The 18,835-nt window shown below is 42.3% G+C and overlaps 1 protein-coding gene across 1 annotated transcript; it reads left to right on the forward strand.

Moving 5' to 3' along the window:
* LOC133919885 (auxin-induced protein 15A-like) lies at window positions 1-727 on the forward strand. Its single transcript, XM_062364433.1, has one exon. The coding sequence runs from the start codon at window positions 173-175 to the stop codon at window positions 530-532; it is 360 nt and encodes a 119-aa protein (XP_062220417.1). The 5' UTR covers window positions 1-172; the 3' UTR covers window positions 533-727.
* Window positions 728-18,835: the final 18,108 nt, after the last annotated feature.

An 18,835-nucleotide genomic window follows, 5' to 3' on the forward strand; every position in this document is an offset into this window, starting at 1 on the left:
TCAGAGGATCCGGTTACTATAAACCTTGCATCGCACCACACCGAGGGATTAAAAACTAGTTGGCCTCCAGCGCGAGTCCTAACTTGTACTTGCACCGGTTGCGCCGTGCAAGAAGCCAAGAAGCTAGGCGCAGCGACGGCGGCGAATCGTTGCACTACTTGCACCAGCAGCCATGCAGGGGGAGGAGAAGAAGGGGAAGGTAAAGAAGGGGTGGCTGGCGGTGCGGGTCGGGGCGGAGGGCGGCGACGACGCCGGGTCCCGGCGGTTCGTCATCCCCATCGCGTACCTGTACCACCCGCTGTTCCGGCGGCTGCTGGAGGCGGCGCGCGACGCCTACGGCTACGACTACTCGGCGGGGCCGCTGCGGCTGCCGTGCTCCGTCGACGAGTTCCTCCGGCTGCGCGCGCTCATCGAGCGGGAGACGCAGGCTGCCGCGGGCGGGTTAGCCTCCTCGTCGCACCGCGTGCACGCCGGCGGCGGGCACCACCACCACTCCCTCTCCCCGTGCACCCGCGCGAAGGCCAGCTCGTGATCGGGCCCGCATGATCGATTCGAGCGTGGCTTTCGTGCGTGCACCGCGACCGTGAGGAGAGGCAGTAGCCAGTAGGTGCTTATGGTTTTGGTTTTGGCTCCCGCTTTTTGCTTCTGATTTTGCAGATGCATGTACTATACTAGAATTAACAGATCGATCAGTTGAATTAACAATCCATACAGCTCTTCACATGTTCATATATGTTCCTGAATCTTCGCTTCATCAGATAATTAGTTACGCAAAGGAATACTGATTCGGTGGACCAGAGAAGTGTTGACCCACAACATTTGGACAGAAGCGTTTGCTTGATCCATGTTATTTGTAGGGATGGAGACAGTGCCCAAAATTATGGTCCAGTTACGATGTCCGGCAGCTAGTTGCTGAGGCACTAGCTGATTGGTGGAATTGGTTTTGTGGTGCGAAGGAAACAAGTCATAGTTGTGGATGTTATACGATCTTCACTTTCAAACATTTCCTTCCGCAGACTGATTGTCATAGATAAACTAATTGTTTGGTAGCATATGATGTCACAAATAGCTTCTGTACAATTACGTAACGAGCAAGATATTTTTAGATGAGATATGAATGCACAGGGACTATTCTCAGTTCAATCTATGTATAACTAAATGCTTTCTCGACCCATCATTGTTACCGTTAAATGTTTGTGAAAGCTCAAGATTAAGATTTTCTTATGGTATTTAGAAAGAGGTGTTCTTTTGACCAAAGATAATATAGTCAAAAGAAACTGGGATGGAAACCTAAAGTACTATTTTTGCAACCATAATGAATCTATTAATCCCTTTCTTTTTCAAATGTCACTTTGCCAGAACCTTATGGCAAATTATTTCTATTGCCTTATGTATTAAAAAACCTAGCAGATGAGCTATATTATTGATAGCTGGCTAAGAGAAAAATGAGCGAGAGCAAAGAAAAAGATTTTAGTGGGGGTAGCTGCTATATGTTGATCAATATGGCTCTTGAAATGATATTGTATTTAATCATAATACTAACATATCTTTAATGTAGAGAATTTTTAGGATTTATTGGTTGTGTTTTTGAAAGTTGTTTCAAAGGAATGATCAAAGGGATGACATTTTGAAGGCATGCCAAGCTTTGGAGGTGGTATCTATGAAAATGTTTGCCAAGAATAGGTGACAGCTTAATTATATGATATACGGATAATTTTTATATATCTTATGTTTTCCTTTACCTTCCATTTTTTTGCCTATTATCCATATTGAGACTATGTAATAATGAATAATTAGTCATATGCATCGAAGGATGCAAAAGGGCAGAACTGTTTTTTCGTTTATTAAAAAAAGATAATAACAGTGAGGAAGTTTATCCTGTAAGTTCTTAGGTTGAGAAAGGCATGGTAGTTAATGTTTCTAACTTATATGTTGGATCCAGAGATACTGATCTGAGACTGGCCTTTTCTGCTTGCCGTCCAGATTGTAACCTGGGTTAAGCATTATTATGTGCAGTGCTGATTGCGTACTGCCGTCAGTAGCCGCACCGGCAATTTAAACATTTGTCAGATTGTAGCGGTTCATATTTTCATTTGTTTTGATTGAACTGGACAGCTCGTGCGTGGTACATATTTTCACTTGTTCATTGTCAGGAGGATTTGAAGGTGCCACATGTTTTCACTTGTAAATTCTGCGGTTGCGATTGTTGTTAATAGTTGCCTGTGGAAGCATGTGGAGATTGTTGTTATTACTTGTTCTTTGTGGATGGCTGGATGCTACTGCGCTGCTCAGAGCTAGCAATCTGTAAGAGTACGATACCTGTATTACTCAGGTTTATTTTCTATGCTTATACCTTGTTTGTTTTAGCGGGAGATTATAAAAAACAGTTTATAGATTATAAAAAAAATAGATTGTTATAATTTGAATTGTAAAAGCTATTAACTATTTGACAATCTGAATTTTGAGTGGGTAGATTGCTGCTTTTGGATGTCAATAGTCTATAATACCCTTGGCTGTTTTGAGTGACATGTTTATTTTGAAATAGGAAAATATACTAATAAAATTTAAAAGATACATAATTCATGTAAAACTGAATATTGTGTCCATAAATACGAAAAATGCATAAATCAAATTTAAGAGATACATAGTTCATACAAACTTGAGTATTTGTCTATACAAATAGCCTCTCACAATCATCCTACTCTCTCATAACTACTTTTTAAACTACTGTGATAATAAATTACAAGTGGCCAATAAATTTACATGTATACATATTCCTAGGTTATGTATAAAAACATCTATAACAACAAAGAAAAACACATTCAGTCCCATGATCTTACCATAAATACATTAAAAGCATGCCAAGAGAAATACGACTTATGCTATCTCTTTGACAAAATTTGGAATTGTCACCCGTTTGTTGTTCCTTAGCATTTGAAGACGCACACATCGGCAAAGGGATACACAGGGTAGTGACCATCACACCATACCAGTGGATAAACAACTGCTGCCAACATATCTCAACAGTCACAACACAAAGTCGACTGGAGCAAAACAGAAGCACCACAACACCTCCACGACGACACACGATGACAAGACCAAAGATGGCCTTACTGAAGATGACGTAGATGGGGTGTGCATCGGCAGATGTTTCGACTACCACATTAACTGTTGTGTCGCCTGCCAAGCTGGCAGAGGGGCGAGGCGCCTTGTACGCCTGGGCACCCGAGCCACGATGGCTTGGAGTGCCAGAGTGGGCCACCGCAACGGGACGGGGAGTAGTGTTGAGACAAGACGCACTGTCTAGAAGAGAAGCAGCGTTGTGAACATCCTTCGCACCGGGGAACGAGCCCTCCTCATCGACTATCCATTCCGACTCACCCGTCGGAGCTTGTAATGCGTCCTAGAATACGATGGCGGCGTCGACCTCAGACGCCTCTATGTTAAGATCCAGTATATCCATCAGCATCGGATCCGCGCACTTTCAACAGCGGTGGCTCGGTTTCTAGCAACGATAGTTAGGGTTACACAGAAGCAAGCAGTGGGAGGTGTTAGATGCGGTCGGGCGGGGTCAGGGGTGAAAAAAGAATAGCACTCCCGTAAACACCCAAACATCAGGTTTGTCCTTAATTATTTGCACAATCAGGAAGAGCAGATTCTTAATTGAGTTGAAGATTCTAATGTTGCGCTCCTTCTAAATTTTCCGGGTAATTAGGATAACGAGAGATTGTAAACGCATCTTTTTACTTGTATCAATTTGGTCCATAGGATAGAGTTGTTCCGCTTAGAGGACAGTAAAATATGCAGTCATTTTCTAACAACAACTCCTTGTCCTCATAAAATATTCTAGTAGCTGATGAACACGTCTAAAAAAAGATCGCAATTAAAGGCGCTGTTTCGGAAGCTTCGTCTTAATTGTGATGCCAGTAGCTTTGTGTACATGCACGAAGAGACATTAACGTCGCCGTACAAATGAAGCACGTCATCTGAACGAGTACACGGCGGTACAGCGCGCCGTCCCGGGCGAAGAACGATCAAAATTCAGGACAACGTAGCTGTCCATCGGTACGAATCTCTGCGTCCGTTTTTTGGCCGTAACAAAGGCAAGGAGGGCTCGATACAGTCCATCCACGTACCCGGCAGAAACAGAATAATATCTATGTATCGAACCTTCGGAGCACAGCAAAGGTAGGTCGGCAGCCGTCCGACGCCACTCCCACCCAAGCCGTTAGCGTCGTCGCACGCGGCCGAAAGCCACCACTACAAGCCCGTTGAGAAGAAGAAGAAGAAGAAGAAGAAAAAGGCAGCACGTACACCGGTTGTGTACGACGCAGCAAAGCACCGTCGCAAAAGCGCCTACAGATCACTGCCCGACCTACCTCACTGCCACTGCCGCGCTGTCGGTCGTCATATGTGTAGGATGGGCGTGAGTGGATCTACAGTTCGCTTCAAGCCTATCCTATATATTTCGAGGCCTTTTCTAGACGCGACCATGGTCCATGACTTTTTTCCAGAGATTTGGCTGGGGATTTGGGGCACGGCCGCCCGGCTCATGGGAGCCTCAAGGCTAGCCAAAGGCTCAAAAAAGCGCAAGCGAAGGCCAGACGCCGGTACGTCCTGGATCTCTCTGGCTTTCTTTGTTGGCATCTCATCAACTAGTACGCAGCTGGGACCAATGAACAGTACCGGTCAATAGCCTCGCCAGGAGGAGTAGCTGCTTTTGCCATTTGGAAGGAATATTTGCTCGTCCCGCACAGCTGCTGCGAGGATGGTGGCTTTCGACCGATCGTGCCGAGTCATCGTCTTGCTCGTCCTCGCGTGTGGCTCCGTCGCCTTCAGCGCAAAAGCGGGATAGCCTCGCAGATTTTGGTGCCCCGCGCAGCGCTTGCGCCTACGGTTTTGCCCCCATCATCCACACCTCTACGCTGTGCGACCGTGCAATTATTTTCCAGACACGCTGCTGTTCGAACAGGCGTTCGTCCTGATGATTCGGACGCAACAGCTAACGATGCTGAACAGGCGTTCGTCCTGATGATTCGGACGCAACAGTTAACGATGCTAAACAGTAAGATAGCTTACGCTAATACTCGTTGCAATATTTTATTACTATAACTTTTAATTAATTGTAATTCATATAGACTCTGTATTTAGTCATTTGATTTTTATGATAATTTGATTTTTTTAATACTATATTTGATAGGGTTTGTCTAGTTGTCTGTTGATAGATTTTGTAGTCTAAAATTTGTTAAATTTTCAACCAATAGAAAGTTGACATGTGACAAAAGAAAAATCTGAGATATTAAACGAATTTCTTAAACATGCTGACTATTAGCGTAACAGGTTAAAAAAAACAAAATCCAATAATAATGAGATTAAAAACTCCATCATCACAAGTGTAGCAGACATGCTAAAAAGAAGTTAACAGACATAGCTATGAGTCCACCCACTTTGCCTTCAATTTCTCACAGCAACCGTACAAACGATTCCACCATTAGAGCCTAAAGTATAGCGAATATATAGTCCCAACAAACAGAATATCCGAACATGTTAATCACAAAATTATGATTACATGGTGAGCAAGATCAAATAATCACATTAAAGAAAAATCAAATATACCAACAAATGAGGAACATATATGCAGACTCATATTTAACGATATAATTGGTAGATCCAAATATGGTAATCACAAAAGGAAGACCAACAACATCAAACAAAATAGATTGGTACCAACTATGAAGCAGATCAGATAAAAAAAGAAACAAAGTACGATTCTTGCAAGCACTGTGGTGGAACAAAACGCAACATATCAACATGTGAATTAAAAAATATTAATTCTTAGTTACACTTATGTTTGCATGTTGTCACTGAACAACAAGCCATTGACAATTTAAACTTGAATGTTCTTAATGTCATCTTGAGATAACTTATTCACTAACGTAGCACTGACATTCCGCAGTTCCATATAGTTGATTAAAAAACATTGTAATCAACACTATATAAACAAAATCATGAGAATAAATAGATGATAGCATAGTAATAACCATAATTCAATAAACTTACATATTGTTTTCTTTCATATGGATAATCAATCTTCAACCTGTAAAAAATCAGCACATATAAGGCCATCGCATGCATGACTGAAACACAGTAACTATATTCATAGTTTATAAATTTTATGAGACAAACGAATAGATATAGCTATAAAAGAGAAAGAAAAATATAGAGAAATATAAGTAAAGAGAAAGAGAGATAAATTAGAGACAATGATAGGAGTAGAGAGATTAATATAGAAAGAGAGGGATAGAAATATCTAGAGACAACGATAGAAAAAATAGCCTAGAAGATATAGAGATAGAGAGAGATACGTAGATACAGATAGAGAAATAAATAGAGAAGGGGTAGAAAGAAAGAGTGGATGAGAGAGAGTGAAAAGAGAGAGAGAGAGAGAAAATAAGAGAGAAATAGATAAATAGGGAGAGAAATGTAGAGGAAGAGAGAGAGATAGAGAAGCAGAAAGAGAAATAGAGTAATAGAGAGAGATACACACAAAGTGTAACACCATGTGTTTAGCTTAAGGTATAATTGCAGAATTAGCTCCAAATTAAAAAATTTTTAAGGACAACTAAGTATGTGGGAACAGGTGCAGGGATGTGTATGTATACCCGTACATCCACACTCATACATGTTGAAGGTGCTAAGTTCAGTAGATGTTCCAAGATTTATCAATGCTAGTTAAAACATGAGCACTGCATTAGGTTGCTTGGCATGCATCAATGGTTTTATGGTTCTTTGGGTGGGGTTTGAATTGAATGTCTCTCAATCCAAACTCACTCTTAGATTCTGATCAGCTCCAATTCAAATCCAAATTCAGGGATTCCAACTATTACCAAAAGCTAGAGGACCAGATTAAGTCAACCTCAATTAAATCGAAGTTGATCTTAATCCAAAGCCATATTGCAAATTCAAATTCTCCAATTGAAGTTATTCCAATTCAATCCAACCCAATTCGCTTGAATCATACAATTCCAATTCTCAATTCAAATACAATTGCATTAATACACATCAAAGTTCACAATTCAAAATACATCAGTTCCACATATCACACCGATCTCTCTCTTATCAAATCTCACCTCTCGCTCTCCCCTATGGTCACCGACCAGCCCATCCCGAGCATCAGTCGTCTGTGCCCGATCACCTCAATCAACTCACCGGCCACCACCTACTCCCTCTCTCCCCGTTCTCTCATGGCCGGCACCGTCCAACCCAGCCACCCATGCCCCTCCCTGTTTCGCCATGCCGGCCTGCCGGGGTCCTTCCGCCTACAAATGGCCCGGCACCCTCACCGGTGCCCCCTCTGCTCTCCATCCCCCCCCCCTGCACGACCCCAGCACAAACACCGCACACACCAGCATCACAGCCCTCCCCACGCCACGCAGAACCCACACCAACCAAACAGCAGCCGGAGCCACCGACACGCCGTCGCCGTCCTTCACCAGTGAGCCCCTCTTCCATCACCCTCTGCCTCCCGGCGTGATGTCCGTCGCCGAGCTCTCGGCGTGCTGCCCGTCGCGGGGCTCCCGGGGCCGCCCCGTCGCGGAGCTTCCGGGCGCCGCCCTGCCGCCGAGCCTCGGGACGTGCCGCCCAGCCGCAGGCCCGCCGCCCAATGGCGTGCCGCTGTGGCCGCCGTCGCCGAGAACTCCGGACGCCCTTTCTCCTTGCGCTGGCCCGACGCCGTGGCTGCCCTGCCCGCCGCCACCGAGGGTCGCCACCGACCGACTCTCTCTCTTCCGCCGGCCAACCGCCGCTCCACGCCGTCTCGCCGAGCTCGCTAGACCCGGGCCTCGTCGCCGGCGAGCTCCACCGGTGGATCCCCGTCGTCGGCCATCTCTCTCCCCTCCGGCGCCGGTCTTCTTCTCCCCCTCGCCGGCTCTCCCTCTCCCTCGTTCTCCCCGGCTCTCTCTCTCTCTCTCTCTGGGAACCAACGCACGGGAAAAGAAGGGAGGACCGGCCACCTCGTCTTTATCCCTTGGCCGGATTGCCCTTGGGCAGTGGGCCCCTTCCCCGGTTGGGTGGCCGGTCCACAGCCCTTGGTCCACGGTGGACCGGCCGGGCGGCTCACCACCGGCCCACAGACCAAGTCTATGGCCTAGGGTCCACGGTGAACCCTCCCTTCACAGCTTCTTCGGTCCACAGAATTGCGAACCGAGTCCACGGAATAGTAGCATTATCTGATTTTTAGGATTTCCCTTCCGACAAATATTCGGAACGCCATAGCTCATCCATTTCAACTCCGATTTCGGCGATTCTTTCGCCGAAATTCATCTAAAATCGAGCTCCACACGTCTATCATGTTTTAATGCCTATTAGAGATTATTTGGTTTTTCGTTGGTGTTGTTCGATTCATCGTTAGTCTAGCACGTTATTGATCGTAGTCGTAATTGCAGAACACCCAGAATTCTGCGAGTTCTGCGCAGGAAGTGTCAAGAGCGAAGGAGATCCGGATTTTAACCAAGACTTCGAGGAAAACTCCGGAGAAGGCAAGTCCTATTTCCTTGACCATACTGAACCTATGGTTTTCAATTAATCTATATGACCAACTAAAATGTGACTTATATCGCATGTGCTATATATCGCGTTTTATTTTAAAAAAAACTGCTGATAGTAGTTAATCCTATCCAACAATTGCCATGCCTGAAATATCGTCCAGAACACATATCACCCTAGGATTACCTGTTGTTAATTATAATAACAATAGATGACGTCTTGATAACTAGCATGCTTAAGATTGAATACGTCTTCTCGGAGACGTCGCTTTTTAAAACTGAATCTCCTCAGAGATGACGATTTACCATTCCCAATTATTAAATCATATGCCATGATCCTTGATGGTTGTGAATTCCGTGTTGATTGTGAAACCCTTGAAGTGGTGTAGGATATGGTGGGTGGTGTGTAAAAATGGGTGAAAACTGTTTTGGCGGGGGCAGGTAGAGTAGTCCTCCGGGGAGGATGCTCTTGGGGGCTTGAGTTATCATGGGGATATTCAGTGCCAATGGAGATGCTTGCTCGGCCGTTTAAGGACCGAGTCTTGCACCGTCATGCTTAGCCACCCCGTGCAACCATGCATCCTGTATTGGCAGGACTTGACTTCTCCCTTCACCAGACTGGGTTGGGCATAATACCAGGAGACTGAGAGCAACGAGCAGTCAAGTGACTATCATGTCGGCTGTTTGGAGGTTTCAGGTACCGGCTTAGGCTTAAAAAGGGATGCTGGCCTTCGGAACATACAGCTCTGGTCCTTGACGTGCGTCGTGGAAAAGCCCGGCAGGGAAGGTGTTGGAAAGCTCTCGATATGATTCGCTCCTCCCCTTGCAACGGATGGAGGCTGAGCATATCGCATGGGTAAAACTGTACAACCTCTGCAGAGTGTAAACCTATTCAAATAGCCGTATCCGCGGTCATGGACATGCAAAGGTATGGTCACGCTTGACTAGACTCAGGGTACGTGTGTCTTGATGAGTGAGTGTGTAGACTAGATGTCCGTATGATGAAGCTCATGGCTTAACCCGCCAGAAGCTGCGTGATGCTAGAAGTGTACCAAGTGTGAAAAGGGACTGCGGAGTGAGGTGTAGCCCCTCCCAGGACCAAAAGCCCCAGATACAGCTTTCTACTATTTTGAACCATTTCAACCGTTTTAAGATTAATGGTAGATGAAGCAAAATGTATACCTGCATAAAACTGCTTTACGCTAAAACTAAAGCCGTGAAGCCTTATCCTTGAATTACCCCATATGCATCTATCAACATCTTGAAAGTAGTGTAGGGCTTGCTGAGTACCTTGTGTACTCATTCTTGCTGTCATTCAGATGAAGAAACAAATCCTGACTTCGTTGGAGGTGAAGCCGGGGATGAAGAGTAGTTTCGCAAGTCGCGTCCGCACCCTTGCTGCTTGTGGCTTGTGCTTTTGCTTCTGCTGTGTACTTTTGCTGGCCGCTGGGCCAGATTTGTAAAATTGCAGTGGTTTGTAATCTTTTGTACTCTGTATCCATTATATCTATGTACGAAGTTTGATTGTGATACTACGACTGTTATACTGTGCGTATCAGCTACTTGATCCAGGGACTGATACAGGCGGCACAGGAGATCCCGGTAAGTGGGGTCTTACACAAAGAAAGAGAGAAAGATATAGAGAGAGATATACAAGAGAGAGGGAGAGAGATGCACAGAGAAAGAGAGAGAGATGGAGAGGTATATATAAAGAACTACACATAAATAGAGAGTTAGAGACATAGGTAAAGACAGGTAGATAGAAAGAGAGAGGGATAGAAGAAGAGAGATACAGAGAAAAAGAGAGAGGTAAATAGAGAGCTATATATAGAGAGAGAATAAGAGAGAAATAGATAAATAGAGAGAGAAATGTAGAGGAAGATAGAGATAGAGTAATACAGAGATATGCATGAAGAAAGAGAGAAAGATATAGAGGGAGAGAGATACACATAGAGAGGGAGAGAGATACATATAGAAAGAGAGAGAGACAGAGGTATATGTAAAGAGCTACATATAAATAAAGAGTTAAAGACATAGGTAGAGAGAGGGACAGAAGAAGAGAGATACATAGAGAAAACGAGAGAAATATGAAGAAAAATAAATAGAAAGCTACACATAAACAGAGAGTTAGATATAGAGACATAGATAGAGGTAGAGATAAAAATGTAATCTAACAAAAATATAAATGTGCTATAATACGAATATGACCTAATAAAAATATAGACAAACATGCACTACTATTCATAATACTGACATGTGAATTTTGTCTAGTAGTTAGCAAAATAAATGTACTTGAGCATATTCAGATAATGCTTAAGCATGCTTATGCATTCAATTCAACAACATACCTTATTATTGAATATAAGTTACATACAAATCAAGTGTGCTTGAAGCTAAACTGGATACGGTGATTCACATTTAACAAATTCAGAGAATACCCTTTATTTAGTTTTTTAAGAGGGAATTCCTAATAAACATTTAGCATAACTAAAGTATAAAACAGAATAAAACATGTGAGAGCTAAGTATAGCAGAATAAAACATGACAGTAGCACATACATGCCATATACAATTCAAGCTCGTCAATGTCAAAAATTACAGAATGCATACATGTTAACGTAGAGTATTTATAGATGTTTCAAATAATTGAGACCATATATTATTTATTAGAGGAGAAAGGATAAAAAATACTAGCCAAACAAGACAATAGCTAGACACAAACTCGACGGAAAGCAGAGACATGCATCAATCTCGACTCTTCTTTTACAAGCCTTGGGTTGAAAAGAAGAAAAGTGCTAGAATGGACATCGAAATCATTTAAGGGGAATTGCCACAAATTCTGATCAAGCGGTCAATAGAATGCACAAAATCAATCAATGATTTTGAATGAAAAATATCTCCAATTAGTAACCTCTAATCTCTATGTTAAACATCCTAAGAATAAAAAGATCAATGGCCTAATGTAAGAAGCTGAACACACACAAACTGATGTTCCTCAACTCAGAAACATGCCTCGCGGGTGAATCAGTAAAAATATTTTTAGATAATATGCAACATCAAAGACTACCTTAAAAATATCACTCCACTCTCATTTAGCTGAAAGAAAGAATTTATTCAGCTTGCACTAAGCGCTCCAAAATGTGCGTTCTTCCTGCTAACTCAGGAAGAAGTACCAAACAAGTTTAGACTCAGCGAAACAATAAAAAAGTAGCAACAAACAGATTTATAAAGTGGATTACAACACCCTAACCAGCACCCCCATCCACATCCTCCCCCCCCCCCTCCACGGGCAATCAAAAACATATATATGTGATGAAGAACCTAAACAATACGGAAAGAACATATCGCTACTCATCGGGAAATGCACCCTCCAATGCAACTGATCTGCAAAAATAGCTCACTGTACTACCAAAATACCTATACGAAAAATAGGAACAGTAACAAAAAGACAAATAAGGGGGATTTGGCATAAACCTTCGTGAATATGGAAACGCTACTCACTCGAATAGGATCTAAGCTACTCAATATCTCCACCGGGATCCCTTCTCCAACATGACCCAACCCTAAAAACACAAAAATGACCTGCAATCAAACCCTAACCCACCGGGAATAATGGGAAAATGAACAAATCATCCATCACATTGAATAGATCGGGGATAAAAGACACAAATTTATCAAATCAAACCTTCAAATTGCCAATTTACAACAGGGGCATGGCGCATGACGAGGGGGAAAGGGATTGAGAAGTGCATCATTGAAGAGGTGGAGATGCGGAAACACTCGAGGGAGCGAGAGAGCTGCTAAGTGGGACAGAGATGCACTAGTTACCGAGAGGGGAAGAGAGAGAGGGGCGTTAGTTTGTTGTCCCCATTAACATGTCTCCATACTTTCTAACGAGTTACGGGTGCAATCCAAAATCCAATAACGCAAATTTTCCATCAGACTTCAATCAAGCTTACACAAATTACAAAGCACATCAAAGAACCACAAATTAGACATATTTAAAAGCAAGAAATCTATCAATAGATAAATAGCAAATTTTTATTTGATATGGATCCTTCTTTTCTATTCTAACCACAATTTCAATTATTATTATTTTATTTTATTTGGACAATTTATTTCTTTATTTAGATATTTTGCTTCCCAAATCATATGAAAATCGAACAGCTAAATTTTCATAATTTTTAATTCAAATTTAGCTATTTATTAATCATATTTGATATACACTTTTTACCTTAATCTAGATTGTTAGATGTTTATAAGACTAGATAATTTTTTTAATTAATGTGGTACTTTCGTGATTTTAAAAACAAATGTGATGGCTCTTTTCACTCAAATAATAATACGATAGATAGATCACAGGCCGGGTACGAACAGCTTCGCGTTCTTGGCCGTGTTCGAAAGACGATGACACGGCGAGACTCATCTGTGGCAGGTAGTGTTCATGGATGGACAGGCGCGGTCGTTTGCAAGCGTGGTGTTCATCCATTCGAGATGGATGGGACGGGAGCCGTGCACCGTAGGGAAGGAGATGCCGGCCTGCCGGTAGCTTTCTTTCGCTTGCAAGGTACACGCTGAACTGCTAGGCTTGCGTGGAGAAGTAGATGCTTCGCGCGCTAGCTTGAGATTTTCTTGACTGGCTGATGTATCGACTTGAATCCCCGCCGCTTTCCACCGGAGAGTTTAACTTCAGCTTTGCATGGAGTTAATCACTGAGCTTTTGCTCGTACGGCACTTGATCGCGCGCTTCGTCGGTGATCATTTGAGGGCTGCGAAGTTAATCACGCGAAGTTTCTGCTCATGATTTTTTTTCCTTTCTACTGGAAGTTAATCGTGCGGTTTCTTGTAGGAAAAGGATTGGATCTGGACCTCATGTCCTGATTGGCTGCGCGAAAAGCTCACGCGTTTTTTTTTAGGGAAAGTTCACGCGGTTAGGAACACACGAAGTTGATTGCGGGTCTTTCCCACTTACTACATGGCAGGCTTACTTTATCAATTATGCGGTGATGGAGCGAACCAAGCAAGTACTAAAGCAGCCGTACCATCATTCAGTTCGCAACTAACTCAAAGTTATCTGATCGATGTGGTTCGTTTTTAAAGAAGATATCTTATTAATATAATATGTGCATAAAATAATGGTCTAAAGTAACTAGAATATCACCATAACAACAACTACAGGACAGCGAGACTTGGGTGGTTAATGTAGGTAATCTACTCTGCCCATCAAGAATTAAATCTCGAATTTGCTGCAGGTGTGTCTCGGCAAGACTGAAATTCTATTTCAGTGGTAGTCGATATAACAGCGGGACAAAAAACTAACAAATAAATTGCATATTCATAGAACATGCATGTAGGACGCATTCGAGAAATAAGGTGAAATGTGTCTTAGTTTACTTGTGATGAGTGATTGATATTGTTATTTATTTGGTTTGATGATCTTCGATTTTGTATGAGTTTTGATGTGATTTGAATTGATTTAGGATTTTATTTGAGCATATTGATTATGAACTAATTAAAATTGGAGTTGGAGATATGTGTTTGCTTGTCTTATGCTGTGCAGGTGATGGATGCAACTTGACGGTCGACGACGGGATGATCAGAGCCAAGCGGAGTGCTTGGTGCTAGATGATCAAAGGGGCCGGACAGAGTCAAGAGTGATCTTAGCTAAACATGTGGAGCTCAAACAAAACATTGAAGGCGGATGGAGACAGCGTGTTAACAAAGTCAAGCGACGGGGATGTCGGTGCAAGTGACAAGACGGTCTGAGGGATCAGGAGCGGGAGAGACTTACCGGCGATCAGGATCGCATGATGGAGTACATGCGTCAACATCGAAGCGCTTGCTTAAGAGTTTAAGCAAGACGACGAGTCACGCTTTGAGAATCGTGCAGTTGGTTTCGTGGTTTGGCCTCAAAAACATGGGAGGAATGGAGGAGTACGTAGCACCATCGCGAAGTTTGCATTGAGGCGAAGCTAAGTCGTGAAGCTGCTGCAACCGTCCGATGAATGGAGAAGAAAATGGACCAAAATGCTCTCTATGGTAGGTATGAGTGTACTACAATAGAGGAGTATTTAGGAAAAAGCTTGGAAACTTAGGAGTCAAATTTCCTATATCTATAAATAGAGGGGTAGGACTATAAGAGAGTTCAAACCAGCCATTTGAGCCCCTTGTGCCACCCATATGAGAGCCTTGTGTTAGGGTTTTATTAGAGAAAAAGATGAGTGCTTAGGCTATGTACTAGGTGAGAGTTTTGTGAGAAAATATCTTTGTAATCCGTCTAAAATAGGGTTGATCTTTGCTGTAATGAAGTTTATTTTTCTTTATGTTATTGTGCTCACCTTCTTCTAGTTTCCCTCTATTACTTCCTTTGCAAGTTTGCAAGTTTTTGATATTTCTTTGTGATTTTCGTTTTGATTTTGAGCTGAATTTTCAGTATCCTGTGAGATTATTCTTCTTGTTGCTAGAGATATAAGAATTCACATATGAGTGTACACTCATTGGTCTTAAGTACTTTTGCCTCTGGATCATCAACTTGAAGATGTTCCTTGTTTGGTGATATTTTCTTTGAGCTGTAGTTTTTCACTTTCACAGAATTATTCTTCTTGATGTTATTGGCTTAAACACTCACATACTCATGTATTTGAGCGGTTCTTGAATTTCCTTGCCACTAGACTATCATCTTTAAAAGTTACGAGTTATTATGCACAAAGACACATGAAATGATGTTGAATGGAATCTATGGTTCATATTATATCTGTGAAATCATGATGATTCTTTTGCTTCCGCTCGAACGTTTTGAGATGTGTTAGGTGAAAAATAGAAAAATATCATCTATTTCGAAAGAAATTTATTAAAATAACTATTCACCCCTCTCATCATCATTTTTGATCCTACGTTATCACTCGTCACAAGGGGAAAAAAAAGAAAACTAAGGACTCGTTTGGTTTATAGCCTACGCACGCCCAACCAAAATTAGCACACCAATGCTCGTGAGGGCCAATACTTGGTTCGGCGCCCATGGCTCCCAGCTACAACTATATCCGCGTCAGTGTGAATTTTCCAAATCCGTGACGGTCAAATCCTTCGCTCAAGATTTGGCGCGCCGATGGTTTAGTGGGGCGCGCTAGGGCTGAATCCAAAAAGCCCCTAAGAACGCGCAGGTGGAAAAGGTGGGCCTACACAGTAGTGATGTGAACATTCTCCTCGTCACGTTGCACGATGCTAAGCTTCAACCTGCCATCACATGCCGTGGTAAGCCGTCGATCAGCAGCTGCCGTACGGTAATCCAACAGTAGATAATCGCGGGCGCGGGCGCGAGGTTTGCTTTTCCCGACGCGGGCGCGTACCAACACTCAGCCAATGTCGCGCGTCCCGGCTGCTTGCAGAAAACAACCGAACCCACCAGTCCGGAGGGCGGCCGACGACCGAGGCGCGCACCATGGAGCGGAGCGTTTCTACTTTCTACCAGCCGCCGAGCCCGAGAGCGGCAGCGGCAGAGAGAAACGTGAAAAGCGAAGCCCGGGGAGCGAAGCGCGCACGCTCGCTCGCTGTCAAGGCCTCGACCGGCCGGGGCCTCCGGGATCTGGTGCGCGACCGCGACGGCCACGCACGCGTCCATCGTGCCGTGCGTGACATCGCGTTCGCCTTATCTCCTAGTACTACAGCTAACACGGATGGACGTACTGGACCCCGGCCGTGCGCGGTCTCTCGGTTGGGTGGCCCGGCCGGTACCGGTGTGGGTGCAGGCTTGCGTCGCGCCGCGGTGGAGCGTGGAATCACGCAACGCGCCCACTCGGCCGGGGGCGTCTGCGCGGCCTGGTTTTGGCTGTTCGGGTGTAGAACGGCCGGTTTTTTTAAGGGGTTTCTGCCTTTTCTCGGGGGGTTTAGCCGGCTATAAGAAAAGTGGAGTGAATGGAAAAGATAAAGAGAGAAATGTTATGGAATCGTGTATATTGGATTTGAGATCGGCATGTGTTCTTGGTGGTTCATCCATATCCTGAGGAAGTAGAGGGGATCAGCCTCAGCCTACTTATATGCTTAGTGCGCAAGGTTTTTTTTCTTCAAAATAAAGTATGTCATTTTCGCAAATATCATAAATAATTTGTAACATTCACCTATGCTTTGTGAGCATATATGCGAGCTTGTTACAGCAGGGTCTTGCGAGCAAATCTATGGATGACCAAGCTCATCCTCATCATAGTGGTTTACAGCACGAAGAGATGCTAAAATATAATTATTATATAAGTTTGTTGTTATATAAACACTACAGCATAATAGTTTATTACACGTGGATTTTAAATTCTATCACAGACAGCTATATGTTATTTTTAAATTCTACAATATCACATATTGATATATTATTCAGAATATCCATCGTACATTATTCAGAATTTGAACATATATATTTACATATCACATAGGTTAAAAACATTATACATATGCACATCATACATTATTCAGAACACATAAATCTAATTACTATATATAATCCCTAGCTATACACATTTTGATTCCAAAATGACGAGATGCTTGACATCATTGATATCGTCTTTCAGAAGGATGATGTGCTTGATATTATTGGAAATGTCGTCTTACAGAAGGACGAGATGATTGACATCATTGGTCGATGCCGGCTTCTAGAAGGATTAAATAGTTGATATCATCTCAGCCTCCTATGTTTTAGCATAATGTCAACACAAGCATAATCTTCAATGATCATCTCGCTATCATCTAGATCAAACTCTATCCTGACTAACTCAGTCATGTGCCAGAACCAAACTGAATGGCTATCAAATTGACGATCATGGTTAAGTAAGAAATGCGTGTTTAAACCAGTTTCCAGTTCACAAAAATGTCTACATTATAACGAACAACAATAGAAAAATTTTCATCTACAAAAACAAAATGTAAAACGTGATTCGCAGCAAAAACATGGTCCACTGAGAGGTTCTTCAAAACAGCTAAGAACACGAAGTTCACACGATCGAAATCGACATCAAGCATTCACATCGTGGAAGCAGGCATAGGAACAACCCCATCCTACCAACACCTAACAGCAGTGAAGAGAGACATTGTAGATCTGCGATAGAAACACTACATTACCCTCGATTACACAGATCGAAACAAACACTAAAGAATCCTAACAAAATCACGTTGAAAACATACTTTACTCACCTCAGTACAAGGAAGGGGATTCAACGCTCAGATCTGGCTCCTTCGACACGAAAAAAAAAATCCTAGCTAACCATCATGAAATGAGCTCTTGGATGACAACGAGTAGAGCGAGAAAGATTAACACTCATCGTCGCTTTATATGGAGGGGAGACTAGCGGATTGTGTGTACGGGAAGCCAAAGAGTAAGGGAAAATGAGCAAATTGTGTGTATGGGAAGCCAGAAGAGCTAAAAGAGACGAGCGACCAAATTTAAAATAGTATATGTGCTTTTAAATACATATAGATTTTAAAAACTCCATCTATATCCATCATACAGACACAGACAAATTTTATAAAAAAAATCATCTATGTCCATCATCACATATGAGTTTTTCTAAATGACATCTGTGTATGTATGATAGTGATAGATGGATTTATAAAAATCGTATATGAGTTCAGCACATTCAGACGATGATCTTATTACAGAAACGTATATTTTAACAACTGTAAGGTATTTTGTTAACGAAGAATTTAAAAAATCGTTTGTAATAATATATTTGCTTTTATTAATTCTATGATAATGAACGTTTGTATAAAGGATGCAGTATGTCCTATTTTATAGATGAATAATTCAAATCTACATCCCACTAGAAAGGAAGAGATAGAAAACTCTAAAACAACATCTTGCAATCGAGATCAGGACATCGGTAATAAGCTCGCATAGAGCTAGTGCCTAGATCATCTCGATATAAATATGAATCAGTAAAACTCCAATCCAAAATGACGGTCTGATCATGATGTCCGTGAGAGAGATCCATTAGGCATCTTTTTTTTTTCTTAAATGAAATCCTAGCTAGTTACGTATTTTGTCAGAAGTAGAAGAATATAGGAGAGATATTCTGTGCTCCATCTCATCTATTATATTATTACTTAAGTGTTAAAAGAAACTAACATGTTCGCTTTTAAGGTCTCAAAATTACTAATATAATACTAATAAAAAAAATCTAGATCACTTAATGTTATAAACATCTAACTATCTAAATTAAATAAAAGAGTCCATATCAAATACATTTAATAAATAGTTAATTTTGAAATTAAAAATTATGAAAAATTAATCTATATGATTTGGAAAAAAAATAT

The sequence above is a fragment of the Phragmites australis genome, chromosome 5 (genome assembly GCF_958298935.1).
Source record: "Phragmites australis chromosome 5, lpPhrAust1.1, whole genome shotgun sequence".
Lineage (NCBI taxonomy): Eukaryota > Viridiplantae > Streptophyta > Magnoliopsida > Poales > Poaceae > Phragmites > Phragmites australis.